The sequence below is a fragment of the Podarcis vaucheri genome (genome assembly GCF_965113315.1).
Source record: "Podarcis vaucheri genome assembly, chromosome: 11".
Classification (NCBI taxonomy): domain Eukaryota; kingdom Metazoa; phylum Chordata; class Lepidosauria; order Squamata; family Lacertidae; genus Podarcis; species Podarcis vaucheri.
Genome location: NC_138749.1, coordinates 18,697,489 through 18,719,843, shown reverse-complemented (window position 1 = coordinate 18,719,843; position 22,355 = coordinate 18,697,489). Strand labels below are relative to the sequence as shown.

Below are 22,355 nucleotides of genomic sequence, written 5' to 3'. Positions count from 1 at the left end.
AGGAGTGGGGTCAGCATATGGGACTCAGTATAAAGCAGCTTCCACTCTAATGGTAAGATCAGTCCTGGAAAAGCAAGAAGCAAAAAGGGCTTCAGTGTGGGTTTTGGTAATGTCCTTCTGGAGTGTGGATTACAATAGATGTGCTGATGATCTGATATTCTCTGAAACTATCAGGGGTGGACAGCACATGGAACTGGGATATGCGCTGAGAGTACATCCCTAAAAACCATACATGCACCCTTAATTTATTCCACATGGTTTGGGGCTGCCAAGTCATAAGCCAGACCTTTCTATGTGAAGAGGAAGAGAGAGAGAGATCCATTCTGGAAGCAGGGAAAGAGACTTGCCAGTCTCCTGGTTTGTCTATCTCCCTCTATTTTTAATTTTAATGCCTGTGAGGAAACTGGCTGAGCATGAAGACAATGGCCTGACAGCCATTCTCCAGAGAGCCAGTAAACTTAGCAAGTATGCTGGAGGCTCCTATGACAAGGTTAATGGGTGCTAGGTGGAATTGCAGCCCCGTAGAATATGTCCCTCCTTCACTTGGTAATTCAGAAACCAAAATATTATAAATTGTTACCATGGATTACATGGGGCACAATATTTTCATTAAAATAAATGGAACTGGCAATGGCAGTATATCAAAGAATAGTTTCACTTAGGACAGCTAGCAAAGAGCAATTGATTTAAAATGGAGGTGAATTAGCAGAACGATATCAGAAAATCAGGCCTTCCTTTTTCTTAAAGTCAAAGGGAATGCCAAGGCAAATGAGGAAAATAGGGTCTGGAATAGGAAATGTTGTTGCAAGAAAAGTTTCTTACCTTTTTAATTAATGAAATTCAGAATACGTGGGCCAACATTTCATTTTTTAAACAACAGAAAGTCACATGCAAAATACTCAGCTGACATTAATCATTCAATAATTCTAGTCCCCTGGGTAGCCAATACAAGAGAACTGATTAGCTTTGCATAAAAAGAAAACAGATATGGGAGGAATAGGGTGTAAAGTCCTGTTGCACAAGCAGAAGTTGTTCTGCTCACACAATTGTTTATTTGTAAGCTTAATGGCTGAGTGGGAACTGTCTCCACAGTCCTAGCCTGACACTCTGATTGCTACTACACAAATCTGGCTTCTTGGTACTTGAGATCCTGCATTGATATTGAAACCAACTATGTATCTTGTCTATCTTTTTCTCCTCTTCCACTTCATAATAATAATAATAATAATAATAATAATAAATTTTATTTATATCCCGCCCGCCCTCCCCAGCCGAAGCCAGGCTCAGGGCGGCTAACAGCAATAAAATAGTACAACATTCTAAAATCATTTCATTATAAAATTAATTCAAATCAAATTGATGGCAACCATTAGGCTAAAGTTCTGTGAAGATTCATAAGATGCTAACACCATCGGTTTCCACCTGATCTCTTGCTGACACCAGATTTCACTGGTGAAGCCCTCTTCTGATCAGCTTCCAACAGCTAAATATCTTGAAGAAGTTGGGTTTTCTTTTCCTCTGTACTGGTTTATAAGACACACAAATACACTTTAAGGGTGTCGAGAACCCTGTATCCAGCAGTGAACTGGACACGGAGTCAGAGGCTTCAGAAGCACCAGATGGGGAGCCAGGCCTGAGTCAGGTCTCACAGCTGATTGCAGAAGATAGTGATGTCATTGTGCTGGAGGGGGTTGGACAAGAACTCCAAGTGGAACCTCCAAGACCACCAGGGCATATAGGTCCAGTGTCTGGGCCCTCGTGGACACTTGAGAACCAGATGCCTCCCATGGCACACCAGCAGTCCACTCATGCTGGAAGCACATCAGGAGGGAGGTCAAGGAATGAAGGAGGAGTGCCTGTCTTCAGGCCACAGGGTTGGCGCTTTAAGGCTCTGAAGTTCTCTCAAGGGGTGAAGCCTGGACAAGGTAGTCTGGAGACTGAGACATTAAAAGCCTTAGTCTGATCCAAACCTTTGTGGGAACAAGTTGCTCATTTGGAGCTGTCCATGGTCCAGCAACCTTCAGCCAGCCTCACCTCGCCTCCAGCCTTGCCACTTTCCCTATGCACTCTGGAATTGGACCAGAACATGAAAAGGTGTGAGCCGTACTGCCAGACCTGGGCCTTTTAAAGTTAAAGTTAGCTGCTATCTCAGGAGCGGGGAGCCATTTTCAATGTGAAGGAGCTGCCCTCGAGCAGAAGATGGAGCCAGACCCAGAGCTGGGAATGGCCAGGGTCAAAAGTGAGTAGAGCCAGACACACAATCACATATCCTTAACCAAAACTTTAAAAATAATCAGATTATTAGTCCTTAATTATTGGAGTACTTTCTAGCATTGTCTGGATGCTTGCCTGCTTTCCCTGTACTCTATATGACGAACAATAAACAAATGTTACATACCCTCCAACATTTCTCCAATGAAAATACGGACGTCCTAATCCATCATCATCATCATTTTATTATTTATACCCATCCCATCTGACTGGGTTGCCCCAGCCACTCTGGGTGGCTGCAAACATATATAAAAACATAATAAAACGTTACACTTTTTTAATAAAAAAAAAATCTCTATATAGGGCTGCCTTCATATGTCTTCTAAATGTTGCATAGTTACTTTTCTCCTTAAGTTGGGAGCCACATGAGACCATCGTAAGTCTTCAGCAGTCTCTTGTCTCAAAGAAACTGACTCCATAAAACGCTGCTCTTAGAAATTCCTACATCTCAGGGAAGTGGGAAAACACAGGACGACATTTTTCAGTTGAAGCCGAGACTTCAAACACTTGCTGCCTGGGTCCAGATAGCCAGAATATCTTCTACTTTGTGGAGAATTGCATGTCTGTTATCAGGATGCCACATGCTTCAGTAATTTCTTTCACGGGCATTAAAAACTAATCCCGAGACCAGATAGGTCACTTTCAAAACACAACAACAGAAACCCAGAAATCCCTTTGCTGAGACCGTCATAAAGTTGGTGCCTCGAAGCTCCAACACACCCTGCGTCCGTTGGAATCCAGGAGATCTGCCTGGGGCAGTCTGACAGGAGTCCAGCAGCTCTGCAGATATTAAGCAGAGCTATCCGTGGCATGGGGCACGAGCTTAAGTTAAATCTGTTGCGTGTCACAACAGACACTTTTCTCTTTGGGGGTTTCCATTAGGAGGCCTAAATCCATTTCCCCTCCTATCAGCCCATGCCAGAACAGTAGCTATCGTAATCATTGCTGGCCTTTACACAGAGCACTGGAATGACCTGCTCTTTCTGGTAAATCTCTTGGCATCCAAATACACAGTTTAACTACACAGCAAGATCTTCAGCAAAATGGCAAACCAACTTTGACCTGAAGAGATGACATTTCTAATTCCTCACATCTCTTTCACCTTCGTTCTCTCTGCCTCAGGTGCAGAGGTGAAATCCATACTGATTTTGTTGACCTGTAGATGACCTGTATTATTACTACAGTGGTACCTCGGGTTACATACGCTTCAGGTTACATATGCTTCAGGTTACAGACTCCGCTAACCCAGAAATAGTACCTTGGGTTAAGAACTTTGCTTCAGGATGAGAACAGAAATCGTTCAGCAGCAGCACGGCAGCGGCAGCAGGAGGCCCCATTAGCTAAAGTGGTGCTTCAGGTTAAGAACAGTTTCAGGTTAAGAACGGACCTCCGAAACGAATTACGTTTTTAACCCGAGGTACCACTGTACTACTCAAGATGAACCCCCCAAATCGTCTCCTGGTAAGCTAGTCAGAAGAGTCAGGGAATAGTGCAATCCCAACACCTCTTGACCGTCCAGTATCTACTGATGCTAGTGATCCTAGGGGAGCGGCAGATGGAAATATATGCTACTTATTTCAAATGCCCTCTTTTAGATAGCAATATGGATTGTTTCACATACTTCAATGTGCAGTAAGTCAGCTCTGGTGCATTTTGGGACCCTCCTACTCATTCTGTGGAATGATCACCTGGACTTCTGGTACCAAATTCTGCATCACTTTTCACCAAGGTGCTGGGTGACATCTTTAGGGTGCCTCCTGCTGCCTCCTGTTAGAGGTCCTAGGAACGCTCACTTGTTTGTGTTTGTTGCTGCTGTGGCAATAAGAGTTCTTATGTGGTAACTGTCTGGCACTCATAAATAAATGCAAGCAGAAAGCAGAAAGTCACATCATGGAGTGATTAAAAGGAAAATCCCAATCCAGTTCATGCAAAGAGAATAAAAGAATCTAAATTCTTTCCACCACCATTCACACTTACAAAATACTTTAGAACCTGATTTCCTTGTAGTTCTTCCTTGTTCCCATTATCTTATCTTCCCACACAGATTGCGTCAGGAAATGTTTGCTTTATTCTGGCGCTAAACTACAAATCCGGTGCAAGTCAGCAAGACATCAAATAATGGATTCAGTTTTTTTAATGCTGCTTTCTTAAGTTTAATGTCTTTCCTATGTATAAAATTGTTTTTATGGCAAGCTTTCATCATACTGTTTAAAAAGTTAGCTACGCCAGTTTGACTCTATTGCAAGCTGCTTTGTGGAGGTTATTTGCCTGAAAAAGCTGGACATAAATACATAAATAAATATTTTCCTAGGTTTAGGTGTTTCACAACTGCATATTATCTAGGCAAGGAATCTGTTGCCCTCCTGATATTGTTATTGAGTCCATCTTCCATCCTCTCTGACTGTTGATCAAAATGGCTGTTGTTGATGTGAGTTGAAGTCCAACAATATCTAGAGGGTCACATTCCCCCATTATCCCAGGTCTAGATTATGGATCAGCTTGGAGGCTCTCCAGTGGCAAATTTGATCCCATTTAAAAGTAAAATCTGCCTTCCAATTACCAGCCCAGGTGCTAGTGAAGGGTGTGGAAAGAGTGGAGGCTCTGGTACTGGGATTTCTTATTAGGCTACTTTGGGTGAGGAGAAATTGCTCACTTCTTTACATCCCAACCCCTCCTCCAAGTGGCCCTGCCCCCCCAAAAAAAGACTGGCCTGCCAGTGATCTAGATGGAAGTCTGGGCAGCCCACTCTTCTGCTGACAGACAGACAGCTTGAGAAATAGATTCAGGTAGGTAGCCGTGTTGGTCTGACACAGTCAAAATATATATTTAAAAAATTAAAAATTGTCCAGTAGCGCCTTAGAGACCAACACTGAAACAGAAGTCACCAGACTCTTATATATAGTGGGAGGGTGGGTCTGTTGTCTTCTGTTTCAGTGTATCTGAAGAAGTGAAAATGCACATGAAAGCTTATACCCAGAAGAAACTTAGTTGGCCTCTAAGGGGCTACTGGACAATTATTATTTTTTTATATACAGCTTGAGAAATATTATTATTTTGTGAATTCATTGATTAACCATACAATTGTTAGAAGACATCTGAAGGCAGCCCTGTATAAAAAAGTTTTAAATGTTGGTATGTTTCATGTATATGCTGGAAGCTGCCTAGAGTGTCTAGAGCAACCTATTTAGATGGAAAGGGTACAAATAACAAAATTGTTTGTTTGTTTATTGACCACCCAAGGTCCCAGTTACAACATTAAAACACAACATTATAATCACTACAATAACCCTGTCCAGCTGTCTTATCTCCTTCTTAAAGATTGAAGAACTGAGGTAGTATGTCAGCCTAAACATAGATTTGTTTCAAAAGGGGCGTGTGTCTCTTTTTAGCATCAAAATGGTGCTTGGGTGAGGCCTTTAGATGTCTTTTTTCCCGCAGCCAAGCTCTCCCATTGAGGTATGCAAGAGAAGTGGGAGGAGGAGGCAAATTATGAGTGGAGTTTGGATTTGATATCCCGCTTTATCACTACCCTGAGGAGTCTCAAAGCGGCTAACATTCTCCTTTCCCTTCCTGCCCCACAACAAACACTCTGTGAGGTGAGTGGGGCTGAGAGACTTCAAAGAAGTGTGACTAGCCCAACGTCACCCAGCAGCTGCATGTGGAGGAGCGGGGAAGCGAACCCGGTTCACCAGATTACGAGTCCACCACTCTTAACCACTACACCACACTGTAGTTTCTTCAAGTTCCCATCCTCCATCCTTTCAGTATTAAAAGCAGTCCCCCATTTTCAACACTTTACCCAATCCATTTTTAAATGCACATCTCTGCCACCGCCACCCACAGTTTAGTCCTTGGATAGCAGATCTTCAGAGGAGCCTCTTCTCTGCTTCCCATTGTTGGTGGAGGCACATTATGTGGTGATGGAGGTGCATTGTGACATGGAACACCTTCTCCATTATCATTTCGGCACCAGGTTGCTCAGGCAGCTCAGGCATGCATTGGTGAGAGGTAAGCCTGATCTGTGGTTTTAGCTGCTCTATACTGTTCTTTGTTAAGGATTATGTGTGTATCCAATAATCTTGTACGATCTGCTAAAATGAAGATGGTGCTGATGAGTTTGTGAGAGAAGTGAGGTTAGTTCCAGGGACTTGCTGGAATTTAAAACAGGAAAGTTTTCCTAGCTTCTGCGGTTTTGGATAAGTTTGAGAAGCACTGAATGCGAAATTGCAATGGGAAAAGTGAGACCTGCACCAACATGCTGAAGCAATCGGCCAGGGGCTCAAAAGGCCTCTTCATCTGCCTGACCCAGCCATGCTATGACTCACAGCCCCCCCACACACACACACACACACATGGGACCTCTGGATGGATGCTTAAGGGAGGGGTCCTGCTTTTGAATAAGAGCAAAGCATGACTTCCATACAACTCTTAGATTAGAATCATAGAATAGAATCATAGAGTTGGAATAGACCACAAGGGCCATCGAGTCCAACCCCCTGCCAAGCAGGAAACACCATCAGAGCACTCCTGAGCACTCTTTAAGCCTCTGCTTAAAGACCTCCAAAGTAGGAGACTCCACCACACTCCTTGGCAGCAAATTCCACTGTCAAACAGCTCTTACTGTCAGGAAGTTCTTCCTAATGTTTAGGTGGAATCTTCTTTCTTGTAGTTTGGATCCATTGCTCCATGTCCGCTTCTCTGGAGCAGCAGAAAACAACCTTTCTCCCTCCTCTATATGACATCCTTTTATATATTTGAACATGGCTATCATATCACCCCTTAACCTCCTCTTCTCCAGGCTAAACATGCCCAGCTAAACATGCCCATATTAATTATAATAATTAATATTATAGATATATGAAATCAACAAAATCCCCTTCAAACAAACTCAATGCATAATGTTGAAAGCACTGGCTGACAAACTAAGTTAAAATCAGTGAAAAGAAAGCTAGCCTATGAAGTTATTAACAGTAGTATGGCAATCAGTCTGGGGAGTAAAGATAAAGGTAAAGGGACCCCTGACCCTGGGAACTCTGGGAACTGATATTTCGGTTGGGGAGCTGAAGATAAAGGGAATACTTAAAGATAAAGGTAAAGGGACCCAGGACCATTAGGTCCAGTCTCTGGGGTTGCGGCGCTCATCTCGCTTTATTGGCCAAGGGAGCTGGTGTACAGCTTCTGAGTCATGTGGCCAGCATGACTAAGCCACTTCTGGCGAACCAGAGCAGCGCACGGAAATGCCGTTTACCTTCCCGCCGGAGCGGTACCTATTTATCTACTTGCACATGCTTTCGAACTGCTAGGTTGGCAGGAGCTGGGACCGAGCAACGGGAGCTTACCACGTCGCGGGGATTCGAACCGCCAAGCTTCTGATCAGCAAGTCCTAGGCTCTGTGGTTTAACCCACTACACCACCCAGTCTGGGGAGTAGCTGACTACTATTTCCATTTTACAGACTGGAAGACTATAAAGGCTGAGAGAGAAGCTTCAGGTCTCTATGGGGCTTCCATGCAAAAGACCTGCTTTGGACCACCACCACACACACTCAAGACAAAAGCCCACCTCTCTTCACTTTTGCTTCCACGACCTTTAATCCACCCACCCCACTGGTGTCAGGAATGGTAGGGGAAGAAGAAGAAGAAGAAGAGTTTGGATTTGATATCCCGCCTTTCACTCCCCTTCAGGAGTCTCAAAGCGGCTAACATTCTCCTTTCCCTTCCTCCCCCACAACAAACACTCTGTGAGGTGAGTGGGGCTGAGAGACTTCACAGAAGTGTGACTGGCCCAAGGTCACCCAGCAGCTGCATGTGGAGGAGCGGAGACACGAACCCGGTTTCCCAGATTACGTGACTACCGCTCTTAACCACTACACCACACTGGCACTGGAGCTTGGGCCAGGAAACCACTCAGTGGTCCATTCATTCTCCCTGCTACTCCAGGCAACTCAACCTTGTCTGCAGCTTCTACTGGCCAGGAAGGAATGATGTGCCACTTAATTAGGTCCTTCAAGGCCACAGTATCAGCTGTCCTTTGGCACCTGCTTTGTTCAGGCAAATGGTACACAAATTGCATGCAGGAAATAAATGGAAAACAATGTGTGTAAAGTATATAGTACAGCCCGTGTTGCCTAGAAGATCCTTCCTCTGTCTATTTGCTAGGCAATTACTGGTTTCCATTCTTACCTGCCTTCTCTGCTGAGATCACAATATAAACACATCCCAGTGTTTCCTAATCCAAGTTTGTTTCATCCTATGAATTACAGTAAATTATTCTGCCAGTGGTGCCTGACTGGCACCTTATCAAAATTCTTAATAGTACATTGTGGCTTCTGAGCATGTCGCGTGTAGGCTATGACATCCTAGCCTGATGCACCTCCAATCCTTAAAAAAACCACACACAACTAAACACAAATTCTCACTCACAAAAGTTTACCGTCACAATAACAAGATCCCCTTTTTACACCATTTTGGTTAATCAGTTAGGACTTTTTAAAATGGCACAAGAATTTTCTTTCTGACAATAGCAATAAGGCGTTGAATAACAGGACTACAGGCAAGTCCCCATTTGCGCTGGGATTTCATTTTGGGTCTTTGTGTACATCAGTGGTCCTACATAAGCCCATTCTGCCCTGCCCTATTCTGCCCCCTTCTGAGTTCCTTTCACCTTCCCCTTTAATATCCTCACGATCTACTTGTCATGGAAGCTAGACAAGAACTTTATTGTCTCTTTTAAACAAGAGTATAATAACAATACAATATTTCTGATGCCACCCAGATACAACTAATTCCAGCACCAGCTAGCGACCAAACTATGAAATGACACTATCCACACACTCTTCAGCATCAATCTGAAGAGATTGCTAGACTGGCTTTCACCCTGTCCTGAAAGGGAAAACATGGAGTTAGTAATGTCTTTCAAGCAGATTGTTCCAGCTTACATCATGACTGTCCGAGCATTTTGGCCATTCCTGGAAAGGGTGCCAAATAGTTGCCTGCCGTGTGTCCTTGCCATGTTCCAGTTTACCCAGGTTGTACAGCATAAACTCCATTTTGAGAATCCAATTTTGACAGCTCAAATCAAGGTCTATTTCAGGAAGCACTCCCTGATCCAATCCCCTTCTGTGCCCTACTGGGAGCCAACCATACAATGCATACCTTATAGCATGGGTAGGCAAACTAAGGCCCGGGGGCCAGATCCAGCCCAATCGCCTTCTAAATCTGGCCCGCGGATGGTCCAGGAATCAGTGTGTTTTTACAAGAGTAGAATGTGCCCTTTTATTTAAAATGCATCTCTGGGTTATTTATGGGGCCTGCCTGGTGTTTTTACATGAGTAGAATGTGTGCTTTTATTTAAAATACATCTCTGGGTTATTTGTGGGGCATAGGAATTCATTCATATTTTTTCCAAAATATAATCCGGCCCCCCACAAGGTCTGAGGGACAGTGGACCAGCCCCCTGCTGAAAAGGTTTGCTGACCCTTGCCTTATAGGTTCTCTGGACCACTTTGGGCAACTGGTTCCCAATTGGAGAAATGGTTACCTTATTATGAGGAAGAAAATATCTTTACATTTTTGCAGCTGCTCAAGAAAATTCTCTTTTCAGAATTCTGCCAAGTGCTCAGGCCCAAGGACAGGCAGTAGGCAGGCAGAAGCCAAATGGGGTGAAAGGCAGATCTAGCAGCTCAAAGAGAACCCGGTGTCCTCCTTCAGAAAGTTGCCCAGTCCAAGGGAAGGGACCAGCTCAAAGAGCTCGGTTTCACACATTGGCATGGGATTGGCCCTCTAATGTCACCTGACTCCTCTACCAGGAAGATTCTGGAGATTTTTGTGCAAGTGTTCCCACAGTTCCATCCTCCTGAAAGAACCCTGGTTGGCACAGAAAGCCAGCCTCTGACCTACAGGATTCCTGGTTTACAGCTATGATCGCAGAACATATTCTAGGAAGCCATTTCTCCTGACACACATAGTCCAAATATCAATCCTACCCTCCTTTCCATTTGTTCAAGAGCAAGTCAGATGCTTGCACATATAGGAAAAGAATGCCCTGTGAACCCAACCAGCAGAAAGTTCATTTATTTTTATTTTTTTTAACTAACTTCCTCCCAGGCAAAGTGAAACAAAACACTATGTAAATAGTTCGGGCATTACTCTGTACTTATCCAAAATACGGGTCAGCATTCAATGTATTTTTAGATCTTGCACTCACTCGGTATACATTACTACATATAGTACAGCATAGCCATGCCCTGCCGTTAAATCTTTTCTTAATTTAAAGGGCTATGACAAACCGAGGGGTGACATTTGTCTTCGAATTCTGATACCCAAGTACAAAACGCACGTATATGGTGCAAGTTATGAAGAGCAGCTGTGTGGGAGATAGACAAGAGAATGAAGCAAGTCCCTACCCCCCCCCCCATTCAGATATAAGGAACAGGTCTGTAGGAAAGAACAGCGCCCTCCACCCTCCAACCTTTACTAATGTGTTTTAGGGAATTTCTACATGCACCCATCCTTCAGAACTGACATGAAATGCAGGTAGGTGGTATTTTGGTTCGTTTTATTTATGTATCTTTTTGCTCTCATTTTTGTCCTGCTCTTCTACATGAACTGTGCTCAGTGTGGCACACAAAATATAAATACAGTAGTACCTCAGGTTAAGAACGTAATTCATTCTGGAGGTCCGTTCTTAACCTGAAACTGTTCTTCACCTGAAGCACCACTTTAGCTGATGGGGCCTCCCGCTGCCGCTGCGCCACTGGCGCGTGATTTCTGTTCTCATCCTGAGGTAAAGTTCTTATCCTGAGGTACTATTTCTGGGTTGGCAGAGTCTGTAACCTGAAGCGTCTGTAACCTGAGGTAGCACTGTAATCATAAAAAGCCCCCCCCCATGTTATTTTAAACCCAGTGAATTTGCTGATTGTATGCCATTTGTTTTGATGGATTTTTGTGACTCCTTCCTCTTGATTTACTCTGTTTTCATAGAATCATTGAACTCCAGAGGGACCTCAAGGGTCATCTAGTCCAACCCCCTGCAATGCAGGAATCTATTTGCCCAACATGGGGCTCAAGAAATAAATGACTTTCCGTCACAGTTGGAACTTGCTTGAATAATATAGCCTGCTCAGCTCCTGCATCCTTGGTTACTCTTTAATCCTGCATAGAATCATAGAATCATAGAGTTGGAAGAGACCACAAGGGCCATCGAGTCCAACCCCCTGCCAAGCAGGAAACACCATCAGAGCACTCCTGACATATGGTTGTCAAGCCTCTGCTTAAAGACCTCCAAAGTAGGAGACTCCACCACACTCCTTGGCAGCAAATTCCACTGTCAAACAGCTCTTACTGTCAGGAAGTTCTTCCTAATGTTTAGGTGGAATCTTCTTTCTTGTAGTTTAGATCCATTGCTCCGTGTCCGCTTCTCTGGAGCAGCAGAAAACAACTTTTCTCCTTCTTCTATATGACATCCTTTTATATATTTGAACATGGCTATCATATCACCCCTCAACCTCCTCTTCTCCAGGCTAAACATGCCCAGCTCCCTCAGCCGTTCCTCATAAGGCATCGTTTCCAGGCCTTTGACCATTTTGGTTGCCCTCCTCTGGCTCGCTCCTCTTTCCTAACTTCTGGTTTGTTCTTCAGTTCTGACCTATGGTTTGTTCTTCACCCCTGGCTTGTTCTTTGACTCTGGTTTGTCCTTCAGTTCCAACTTAGTTCTTTTGGCCCTTGTTTCTGGCTTGTTCCACAGCGTCTTATTCCTGGCTCCTGGCTTACCTCAGATTGCTGGTCACAGCCCAGCCCTCACACTGTACCCTGTCTCAGCATCAATCCTGTCAGACATTTTGCAATTTTTTGAATTTTCTGTTTGGAACTTCTATTGTGTGGGTTTGGTTTTTAAAACACACACACACACACACACACAAACTGCCCTTCATATTTTTTTTCTCTTTCTCTCTCTCTCTCTCTTTCTAACTCTAACTCTTAACTCTAACTCTTACAGAGTTTGGTGTAATTAGAGCTAGAAGACTACTCCATCACCTTATGGGAAGTCATATAATTATCTAATATATTCACTTAGTGAAAATGATAGTTTGAGACTAAGAAGTGGATTCTGCTCCACATTAACCTGGAGCAAATTCCATTGCCTTCCAGGAAATTACTCCAGATTTATGCCGGCGTAACAGAGATAAAAGTCTAATAACCCAGAATTTCTTTTTCTTCACTGCTTCTCAACACCCACACAGCTCTTGCTGCCAATAATTTGACTACCTCTAAAATAAGGGATTTTAAACAAAGGCTTGAATTCCCTGTATGTTGTCGGGCATGGGCCAATCTCCAGCTACCAGGGGAAGCTTCTGCTTATTAACAGAGCAGCAACCCTTAGACCGGAATGTCATTCCAAAAGTATTTTTTAAAAACAACAACAAAACCCTTTCTTCTGCTACCTTAACTCAGCTGATGAAGAGTTTTATATGTGCACCAAAATCTTTACATTCAGGAAAACATCGCACATAACCCAGATGGACAGATACCCAGAGGCAGTTTTGCCACCCTTTAATGGTGTCAAGGCAGACTTAAACAAAAGAAGCAGCAAGATCACACTGGGAATTCTGCTAGCTGCTTTGCATCATGTAGAGTAGGGGTCAGCAACCTTTTTCAGCCGTGGGCCAGTCCACCATCCCTCAGACCATGTGGTGGGCCGGACTATATTTTTTTTGGGAGGGGGGGGAATGAACGAATTCCTATGCCCCACAAATAACCCAGAGATGCATTTTAAACACAGTGGTACCTCGGGTTACATACGCTTCAGGTTACATACGCTTCAGGTTGCAGACTCCACTAACCCAGAAATAGTGCTTCAGGTTAAGAACTCTGCTTCAGGATGAGAACAGAAGTCGTGCTCCGGCGGCGCGGCAGCAGTGGGAGGCCCCCATTAGCTAAAGTGGTGCTTCAGGTTAAGAACAGTTTCAGGTTAAGAACGGACCTCCGGAACGATTTAAGTACTTAACTTGAGGTACCACTGTAAAAGCACACATTCTACTCATGTAAAAACACCAGGCCGGCCCCACAAATAACCCAGAGGTGCATTTTAAATAAAAGGACACATTCTACTCATGTAAAAACATGCTGATTCCTGGACCATCCACAGGCCGGATTGAGAAGGCGATTGGGCCGGATCCGGCCCGTGGTCCTTAGGTTGCCTAGCCCTGATGTAGAGAATGCCAGCAGTTCTACCAGTAATGTCAGTAATGTGAACACTTGTGGGGAAATTTACCTTGTGGAAAATAATCATCCATATTTCCCCCTGCCTCTGTGTCCCAATGAAATTCATGGGACTTAAGTTAACTGAACCAGAAGAAAGACCCATAACAACTTGCTACAAGCACAGGAAAAAGGAAGGTACCTTTTATCATATGTGGTGGACTTGTAAGGTAACAAATGCTTTCTGGGAGATGATATATAATGAAATGTGGGGGGAGGGTGTCATAAAACCTAGGGAAGTGCTGGGTGAGATCCCACGGAAAGTAATACTAAAAGGAAAGGGAGTTCATGATGGCTGGGAGTTTGTTAAGAGGGAGATAGTAAAAGCACAACTTCAGGCAATCCCAATGAGACAGAAACATGGAAGGTGCCTAAAGAAGCCAGGGTGGCTATCTAAAGAACTTTTAACTGAGTTGAGATTTAAAAAGGATGTGTACAAAAAATGGAAAAGGGGGGAAACCACCAAAGAGGAATTCAAACAAATAGCGAGCACATGTAGACACAAAGTCAGAAAAGCTAAAGCACAGAATGAACTCAGGCTTGCTAGAGAGGTTAAAAGCAACAAAAAAGGCTTTTTTTTTTTTGCAAATATTTTTTATTACATTTTCTATAAAAACTTCCATCTTTCCATTTTCCACATCACGTATTTTAGTTTGTTGAACCTCCCTCCACTCCTCTGACAGTCATCCATAATAATTCTCCTATTTACGCATTTCTTAATATATAGTATCACCTTTAAGTAATTCCTTTATATCCTTATTTACATTTTTGCGATATTCCTCACTTTTCACAAAGCCTCTTTAAAACACACTAGCGTTGTATTCTCCTCACATATAGCTTTTATGGGTATGTCCGTAGCAAAAGGAAGGACAAAGAAACAGTGGGGTCACTCAGAGGAGAAGATGGTGAAATGCAAACAGGGGACACAGAAAGGGCTGAACTCCTCAATGCCTTCTTTGCCTCAGTCTTCTCCGATAAAGAAAACAATGCCCGACCTGAAGAATTTGGAGCAAATGATTCAGCAGAGGAAACACAGCCCAGAATAACTAAGGAGATAGTACAAGAATACTTGGCTAGTTTAGATGTATTCAAGTCTCCAGGGCCAGACGAACTGCATCCAAGAGTATTAAAAGAACTGGCAGGTGTGATCTCAGAACCACTGGCAGTCATCTTTGAGAATTCCTGGAGAACAGGCGAAGTCCCGGCAGACTGGAGGAGGGCAAATGTTGTCCCTATTTTCAAAAAGGGAGAAAGAGAGGACCCAAATAATTATCGCCCAGTCAGTCTGACATCAATACCAGGGAAGATTCTGGAGCAGATCATTAAGCAAATGGTCTGTGAGCACCTAGAAAGGAATGCTGTGATCACCAATAGTCAGCATGGATTTCTGAAAAATAAGTCATGTCAGACTAACCTGATCTCATTTTTTGACAGAATTACAAGCCTGGTAGATGAAGGGAACGCAGTGGGTGTAGCCTACCTTGATTTCAGCAAGGCATTTGACAAGGTGCCCCATGATATTCTTGTAAAGAAGCTGGTAAAATGCGGTCTTGACTATGCTACCACTCAGTGGATTTGTAACTGGCTGACTGACCGAACCCAAGGGGTTCTCATCAATGGTTCCTCTTCATCCTGGAGAAGAGTGACTAGTGGGGTGCCACAGGGTTCTGTCTTGGGCCCGGTCTTATTCAACATCTTTATCAGCGACTTGGATGATGGACTCAAGGACATCCTGATCAAATTTGCAGATGACACCAAACTGGGAGGGGTGACTAACACCCCAGAGGACAGGATCACACTTCAAAACGACCTTGACAGATTAGAGAACTGGGCCAAAACAAACAAGATGAACTTTAATAGGGAGAAATGTAAAGTATTGCACTTGGGCAAAAAAAATGAGAGGCACAAATACAAGATGGGTGACACCTGGCTTGAGAGCAGTACATGTGAAAAGGATCTATGAGTCTTGGTTGACCACAAACTTGACATGAGCCAACAGTGTGACGTGGCAGCTAAAAAAGCCAATGCAATTCTGGGCTGCATCAATAGGAGTATAGCATCTAGATCAAGGGAAGTAATAGTGCCACTGTATTCTGCTCTGGTCAGACCTCACCTGGAGTACTGTGTCCAGTTCTGGGCACCACAGTTCAAGAAGGACACTGACAAACTGAAACGTGTCCAGAGGAGGGCAACCAAAATGGTCAAAGGCCTGGAAACGATGCCTTATGAGGAATGGCTAAGGGAGCTGGGCATGTTTAGCCTGAGAAGAGGAGGTTAAGGGGTGATATGATAGCCATGTTCAAATATATAAAAGGATGTCATATAGAGGGGGAAGAAAGGTTGTTTTCTGCTGCTCCAGAGAAGCAGACACGGAGCAATGGATCCAAACTACAAGAAAGAAGATTCCACCTAAACATTAGGAAAAACTTCCTGACAGTAAGAGCTGTTCGACAGTGGAATTTGCTGCCAAGGAGAGTGGTGGAGTCTCCTACTTTGGAGGCCTTTAAGCAGAGGCTTGACAACCATATGTCAGGAGTGCTCTGATGGTGTTTCCTGCTTGGCAGGGGGTTGGACTTGATGGCCCTTGTGGTCTCTTCCAACTCTATGATTCTATGAAATAACCTTTATTAAAAAACCAGAAGCTTTTTTGTTCGGAAGTACAGGTACCAGCATTCCAAAGGAGCAGAAAAGACTTTTTTATGTATGGAACAGCAGATGTTACCAGCCCAGAGACGGAAAGAAGACAAAGTCTCTAGCAGAGAGGAATGGCAAACCAAGCTGATGGACTATGCCGAAATGGCAAAACTGACTGGAAAACTCATAAAACAAGAGGACAAAAACTTTATAAAAGAATGGGACAAATTTATAAGTTACTTAGGAGACCACTGTAAGCAGATGGAAACATTGGCAGGAATTTCATTTCACTTGTAGTGTAATAATTACCACGGAGTATAAAAACTGGAGTATGGAAGAATATGTTTAAAATGGGACCCCATAGAAGAGATGGGGGGGGGGAGTCCTGAGATTTGGAGGAAACTGTTTATATGCATATACTTTTTGATTGTTTTGTTTGTAACTTTGTATTTGTAAAACCAATAAAAATGATTTCCAAAAAACCCACACCAAAGTACTGGACACACCTTCACTGTGCCTTTGCCAGGTCACGCAAGGCAGAGGGAACCAGAAATTAAGCCACCCATACCACTTAACATTATTTGCCTGGAACCAATATTGGTATATTTTTGGTGTCATAAAAACACTTCCATTCTCCCAGGACTTTTTAAGTTCTAATGCTAGCTCTAAATTCTAAGTCCTTGCTTCTGCTAGTGTGAGTTTTCATTATATTCTTCCTATTTATACTCTCTGGTTCTTATTCTTAATTCTGTTTTCTTTGCATTTATTTGAAAGCATGGTTGTATATTCATTTTTTTTAATAAAAAAACCATGCATAAATTGGGATGAAGAGCTTTTTCACACAAAAGGCTTAAAACAATCCTTGCTGCAAAAATTACTTTGTAAGGTGCATCTGAAACCTACACTAGGAATAATGCTAATTTGCATTACAGATCTCTCTTTTCCACACTACCAGCCATCAGCATAAATTGCTCGAGACGTTCAGCACCAATTAAAGCCTCGTGCCTAAAATCCGTCTCAATATCATTCCAGTGCTGGGAAAAGGTCTCAGGCTGAAATCCCATTCTTTTTAGTTTGAGGGAAGCCCCACTGAAATCAGGGGGATTTATTTCCAATAGCATATGCATAAGATCAAGCTTGTACTCAATTGTCTGTTTCCACTGTTTCCAGTTGGTTAAAATAATGCCGTAATTCAAAAATTGCCAATTAAATTATCAGCTCCGACAAGTGACAGATCTTCATTTCATCTGTCCTTTACACGTCTTTTATAATCAACCCATTTTTACATGGTGATAAATTAATCCTGCCCGTCGTTAATACAGGAAAGAAGCAAAATGCTGCTGCCTTCATCGATGCAATTTACTCCAGCAGATGTCTATGTCTGCAGCCAGATCAATCAGTGCATGGGTATCAAGTTTAATTTTCGGGTTTTGCCTCGGGGCACATAACTGACATTTGGTTACATTTGCTACAGTATATGCCAAAGTTTAAACCACAGGCAGAAAGGGCAAACAGATTACAAAAGAAGCTGCTTACAGACATCTCAAGTGAGTGCCTTATTATCTGGGTATGCTCATGTTGACTAAAAAATTAAGCGCAGGCTTCACTCCATAATGAGGCCAATTGAGGACACAATGGGAGCCTTATGTCTTCTGGCACACGGTGGGGGTCTTCCACACTCCAAAGGAAGCCTCTCAGCTGGTGCCTCCCTGCAGCTCTAGTACCATCCCACAATGTTCCCAGTTCACTGAGGGTGCATCTATGGAATATTCCCACACTCTCGGTCTGGTGCTTTAATGGTAAACAGCATAGCTGGTTCACATGAATGCATGGGGGGGGGAGCGAGAGATCACTTGATTTCATCTACATGAAAACATTCTGTCTGAAGTGATTCATGGTAGAATTGTGTTTGTTTGTTTGTTTTTGTTTTTGTTTGTTTAGCATAAGAATATAAGAAGAGCTTGCTGGATTAGGCCAATGGCCCATCTAGTCCAGCAGTAAACCACGGTTTGTTAAATGTGATGTGCAAACTGGGCCATTGTGTTGGAAGGGACCATGAGGGTTATCTAGTCCAAATGGCTGCAATGCAGGAATATTTTGCCCAACGTGGGGCTGAAACCAAGGACCCTGAGATTAAGAGTCTCATGCTCTACTGACTGAGCTATCCTCTAGTCAGGTAACTTCCTATGTTCCTAGGTAAAGGAACCCCTGGCCATTAGGTCCAGTCGTGGCCAACTCTGGGGTTGCGGCGCTCATCTCGCTTTATTGGCCGAGGGAGCCGGCGTACAGCTTCCGAGTCATGGGGCCAGCATGACTAAGCCGCTTCTGGCGAACCAGAGCAGTGCACGGAAACGCCGTTTACCTTCCCGCCGGAGCGATACCTATTTATCTACTTGCACTTTGACATGCTTTCGAACTGCTAGGTGGGCAGGAGCAGGGACCAAGCAGCAGGCGCTCACTCCGTCGCAGGGATTCGAACCGCCGACCTTCTGATCGGCAAGTCCTAGGCTCTGTGGTTTAACTCACAGCGCCACCCGCGTCCCTATGTTCCTACCTGGTCCTAATACAAGTATTGTGGTATTTGGAGTGTTTTCTAATGGAACAGCACGGTTGCTGATGGTTTTTATGTGTTTTGGATAACGTAGACAATCAAGAAACCTGGATTAACAAAGCACACTTAGATGGCACTGTTCATTTTTGCTGTGTTGCATCCTTCCACAACATATGTATATGTATATATAGCTAGAACATTCCTTGACACTTACTGTAATCTCTGTCTCTCATGCTTTACTATACAGATGTAGCAGAAGCTATATCACGAGTGATCACCGAACTAAAGGACACTGTCATCACAGCTTCCCACTGTCTAATTTTCACATTATGGTTAGTCTCAAAGCAGTTTACTTGTAACCAGTAAAATATAGGGTTTGTGAAGTCACGGAAGAGAGTGCTTCTTCTTTTTCCTCTCTCTTATTGTTCAAAACTAGGCTTCTTGTTTATTGCTTGCTAACTCTTGTATATAAGTACTCCTTTTTGCCTACATTAAGGTCATCTTGAGGTTAAATGGTTGGTATGTAAGGAAATAAAAATGGCTCAGTTATGTAGACAAACAAAATATGTAGTCTTCTGATTTGAGTCTTTCTCTTTTCCCTCATTAATTCCAGGAACAGCTCCAGATTTAGAGGGGAAGTGCAAATTCTACCCAAACACTGGTGGAAAATGAAAAGCAACCCAAAAGCCAATGCCTTTTTCTGTCATTAGTGGTCAAGCCTCCGTATGCCAAATGAAAGTCCATGTTTAATGTCGAAAAAGTCCAAATTTTGGGATCGGCACTTATTGCAGAGATTTCCCCCCACGTTGTCTGTTTTGGAGGTTTTTTGTTTTCTTTCCTTTCTGCCCAAAGCAGCTGCTTATAAACCGCCTTGGTCCTCTTGAGCAGGTTAATGTGAACAATGTCAGTACATTTTGAAGATGGATCCTCATGCTGTGGAAATCAGTAGGGAGAGCCTTTTGCTGCAGGACAGCGACTGCAAGATGCCTCTTGAAGGTAGAGAGCAACACAAGCATGACTTGGCGGCCCTGAAAGGCGCAAGCCGTAATGAATATATCCATTCGGGGTTGTACTCCTCTTTCACCATCAACTCCCTGCAAAACCAGCCAGAAACTCTCAAACAGATCAAAACAGAGAAGCTGGAGAAGAAACAGGAGGGGCCCACCCCTCTGGAAGAAGTCCGGACTGTTATAAAGTTTGTGACAAACAAATCAGACAAGCAAGTCATGAGGCCCATAGTGTCCCTGCCATCAACATCCGGGGCAGCCGCTGCTTCTGCTTTCTTAGCATCCTCTGTCTCTGCAAAAATATCCTCACTAATGTTGCCCAATGTTGCCAGCATCTCGTCGGCTTCGCCATCTTCCTCCCGGTCGCCGTCTCTGTCTCCGAACTCACCCCTCCCTTCCGAACACAGAAGCAGATTAGACAGATTAGAGAACTGGGCAAAAACAAACAAGATGAATTTTAACAGGGAGAAATGTAAAGTATTGCACTTGGGCAAAAAAAATGAGAGGCACAAATACAAGATGGGTGACACCTGGCTTGAGAGCAGTACATGTGAAAAGGATCTAGGAGTCTTGGTTGACCACAAACTTGACATGAGCCAACAGTGTGACGCGGCAGCTAAAAAAGCCAATGCAATTCTGGGCTGCATCAATAGGAGTATAGCATCTAGATCAAGGGAAGTAATAGTGCCACTGTATTCTGCTCTGGTCAGACCACACCTGGAGTACTGTGTCCAGTTCTGGGCACCACAATTCAAGAAGGACACTGACAAACTGGAACGTGTCCAGAGGAGGGCAACCAAAATGGTCAAAGGCCTGGAAACGATGCCTTATGAGGAACGGCTAAGGGAGCTGGGCATGTTTAGCCTGGAGAAGAGGAGGTTAAGGGGTGATATGATAGCCATGTTCAAATATATAAAAGGATGTCACATAGAGGAGGGAGAGAGGTTGTTTTCTGCTGCTCCAGAGAAGCGGACACGGAGCAATGGATCCAAACTACAAGAAAGAAGATTCCACCTAAACATTAGGAAGAACTTCCTGACAGTAAGAGCTGTTCGACAGTGGAATTTGCTGCCAAGGAGTGTGGTGGAGTCTCCTACTTTGGAGGTCTTTAAGCAGAGGCTTGACAACCATATGTCAGGAGTGCTCTGATGGTGTTTCCTGCTTGGCAGGGGGTTGGACTCGATGGCCCTTGTGGACTCTTCCAACTCTATGATTCTATGATTCTATGATTCTATGATCTTTTTTGAGTCCAGTGGCCAGGATTCTGATTCTCTCGAGCCACTGAACCTCTCGTCAGGATCCAAGGCAAAATCTCCTTCTCTTCCCCCAAAGGCTAAGAAACCCAAAGGTTTGGAGATCTCAGCACCTCCAATGGTTCTTTCAAGCACTGACCTCGGCTCCATTGCCCTCAACAGCCCAGCACTCCCCTCAGGATCCCTGACTCCTGCTTTCTTCACTGCCCAGACCCCCAGTGGATTGCTGTTGACCCTGAGTCCCTTGCTTTCTAGCATTCACTTCTGGAGCAGCCTCAGCCCCGTCGCTCCTTTGAGTCCTGCCAGGCTGCAAGGACCAAACACCCTGTTCCAGTTTCCAATGTCAGTACAGAACTGGCCATTCCATGAAGCTACATGAAGGAGAAGTGATGGGGGGAGGCACAACCACAATGTAATCTATACGAATGAGCTGTTTTGGCTCACCCTATACTTAGAATGATAGACTAAGAGATAAACACACACAACCAGCAGCTTCATGTGGTGTTTCCATTGCCGGACTGGACAACTTCAGACAGCGGCTGAGGTAAATCCAGTGCTTCAACATAAGCCACCTTCAGAACCCGTTGAAGGGCATGGTGGGAAATCAGCGTTGGCCTCCAAATCAGCGTTGGAGAACCAGGGTCCCTCCAGATGTCGCTAGACAACAATTCACTCCCAGGGGCAGACTTGGGTAATCTTTCGTAATATGGCACCCTGTCCGAGACCAAATTTTGGCACCTCCAAATGGATCTTCTCAATTGTGGATCTTCTCAATTTTGCACCCCCTCAGCTCAGTGCCCTGTGTAGAGGAACCTCCTGCACCCCCTGAAATTTTGGAATGTTCACACCATTCCTTTTTTGTATTTTTTTTAAAATTAAATTTTCTGTTTTACAATTTGGGATGTTCATTTAAACAACCTTAAAATGTCAATGACTTCCCTTCTTCTCTTTCCATGGTTCATTTTGCATATTATAAATCCCTGCATATTTTACATAAACTAAACCATTCAGTATTCCATTATTACATCCATCAAAACTTGTTTACACTGTTGAATTTATCTTAATGCTGCCAACGTTTTCAAGTGTATACAATTTCCCCCCATATATTCAATAAACATTTTCCAATCTTCTCTAAACGTATAGTCTTCTTCTCTTATTGTATATGTTAGGTCCACAAGCTGCACATATTCCATCAGTTTAAGTTGCCATTCTTCTTTAGTTGAGACCTCGTTCGTTTTCCAATTTTGGGTTAGCAAAACACAGGCCGCAGTAGTGGCATACATAAATAACCTTTTTTGACACCTGGGAATTTCCATCTGAATTATCCCCAACAAAAAGGACTCTGTGTTGTTGTTGTTGTTGGAAAAGTACATTTTTTTAAT

At 43.7% G+C, this 22,355-nt stretch overlaps 1 protein-coding gene across 1 annotated transcript; it reads left to right on the top strand.

Annotated features, from left to right (window-relative positions):
• Positions 1–388: 388 nt before the first annotated feature.
• On the top strand, positions 389–21,352 carry LOC309542630 (ETS domain-containing protein Elk-3-like; the record flags this gene model as incomplete). The annotated part of the gene is made up of 4 exons (XM_082241447.1): positions 389–490; positions 1,556–1,690; positions 19,622–20,197; positions 20,969–21,352. The coding sequence occupies 4 exons, from the start codon at positions 389–391 to the stop codon at positions 21,350–21,352; spliced, it is 1,197 nt and encodes a 398-aa protein (XP_082097573.1).
• Between the last annotated feature and the right edge of the window lie 1,003 nt (positions 21,353–22,355).